Raw genomic sequence first — 1,336 nt, 5'->3', positions numbered from 1 at the left:
GCAATCAACCTTCTTCCAATTTCAAATGGTTACCAATAATGCAATAATGACGCTCGATGATACCAAATTCTGAACTTCCACTGACCGTGTGATCAATTTATTATAAAAATCTATTAAACTTTATCTTTTTACCGAAAAATGGCAGCACATCGAATAAGCCATTCCGCACAACAACGCTGACAACCTAATTGTTTCACACGATTTTTGTTATATCTAAAAAAGTAAACAGAATTGTAGAACCACTGTTATCAAAGATCAAACCAACGTCATTTCACCTGTTGTAATAATTGTCAATAAATTTATTAAATAAAATAGTATAGGTTCTATTTGTGATATGAAAAACTTTTATTTTCAAAGGAATAAAACGAAAAATCATTCAAATAAACAAATATAATGCTAACAATAATCGGCAATAATTAATCATTCAATTGTACTGTAAAAAGTGAAAATAAAGGTAATATGATTGGAATATTTTATTAACTATTTTGAAGGAACATTATAATTAAAATTAAAGAAAAAGATCTTTATTTTTTAAAAGAGGGTAGGATAAAAATTATTTATTATATATATATATATATATACATGATTATCTTTTTCTGTAAATACGCAGCTAGTAGTTGTAAATGTTGACAAGTTTTGTATGATTTAATTGTTTAATGCTAAAGTTCTTATATATATATATATATTTGTAGAATATTTTAGCACTTTATCAAAATTTATTCAATGAATGGACGCTCATAATGTTGTAAATATTGAGTGTCTTCTTTATTAGCAGTTGATGACGGGAAGAGTATTGTCATTTTTATAGTGAAGATAATTTTCAGTCACTCTTATTGCTGAATTATGCACGGTCGTGTACGTCGTGTCATTACTGACGAAGAGCGAATCAAGAAAAAAAAGAAGTTGGAACAGTACTATAAACTGAGAAACAGTGTTTTTGAAAAAACTAAATCCGGTAGTTTATTTAACAATCTGATATTGAATAATATCTTCTTGAAACTTTTTCTGAGATCGAATTTCTTTCCTTTTCGGCAATTTTGATGAAGAGGCAATGCAAATTTCTGCTGGTCGTTTTACAAAGATTGCTGATTTTGGATCCATCTGGAGCTGTGGTCGTTCGTTTCGATGGTCTCAGCCGAATCGCGATGATCGTGCATATCAGTTTCAGCAGGAATCAACATGCAACAGAGAGTGTAACCATGGTAATCGCGAATCATATTGCGTTAGGGCTCATCGCACATGGGTCCTTGGTCATCACAGTAATGCAAATTTTGGCACACATATTTGGGATGTTAAACAGCAATTCAGTGGATCAAAGAAAGAGCCGCTGTGGGAT

At 30.9% G+C, this 1,336-nt stretch overlaps 1 protein-coding gene across 1 annotated transcript; it reads left to right on the top strand.

Moving 5' to 3' along the window:
* Positions 1-843: 843 nt before the first annotated feature.
* Tsp_15277 (hypothetical protein) lies at positions 844-1,329 on the top strand (the record flags this gene model as incomplete). Its single annotated transcript, XM_003366764.1, has 2 exons — positions 844-955; positions 1,011-1,329. Coding segments are annotated over exons 1-2 (431 nt in total), but the record flags the coding sequence as incomplete, so codon positions are not given.
* Positions 1,330-1,336: the final 7 nt, after the last annotated feature.

Source organism: Trichinella spiralis, assembly GCF_000181795.1.
Source record: "Trichinella spiralis strain ISS 195 chromosome Unknown Scfld5451, whole genome shotgun sequence".
Lineage (NCBI taxonomy): Eukaryota > Metazoa > Nematoda > Enoplea > Trichinellida > Trichinellidae > Trichinella > Trichinella spiralis.
This window is presented reverse-complemented; position numbering and strand designations above follow the sequence as displayed.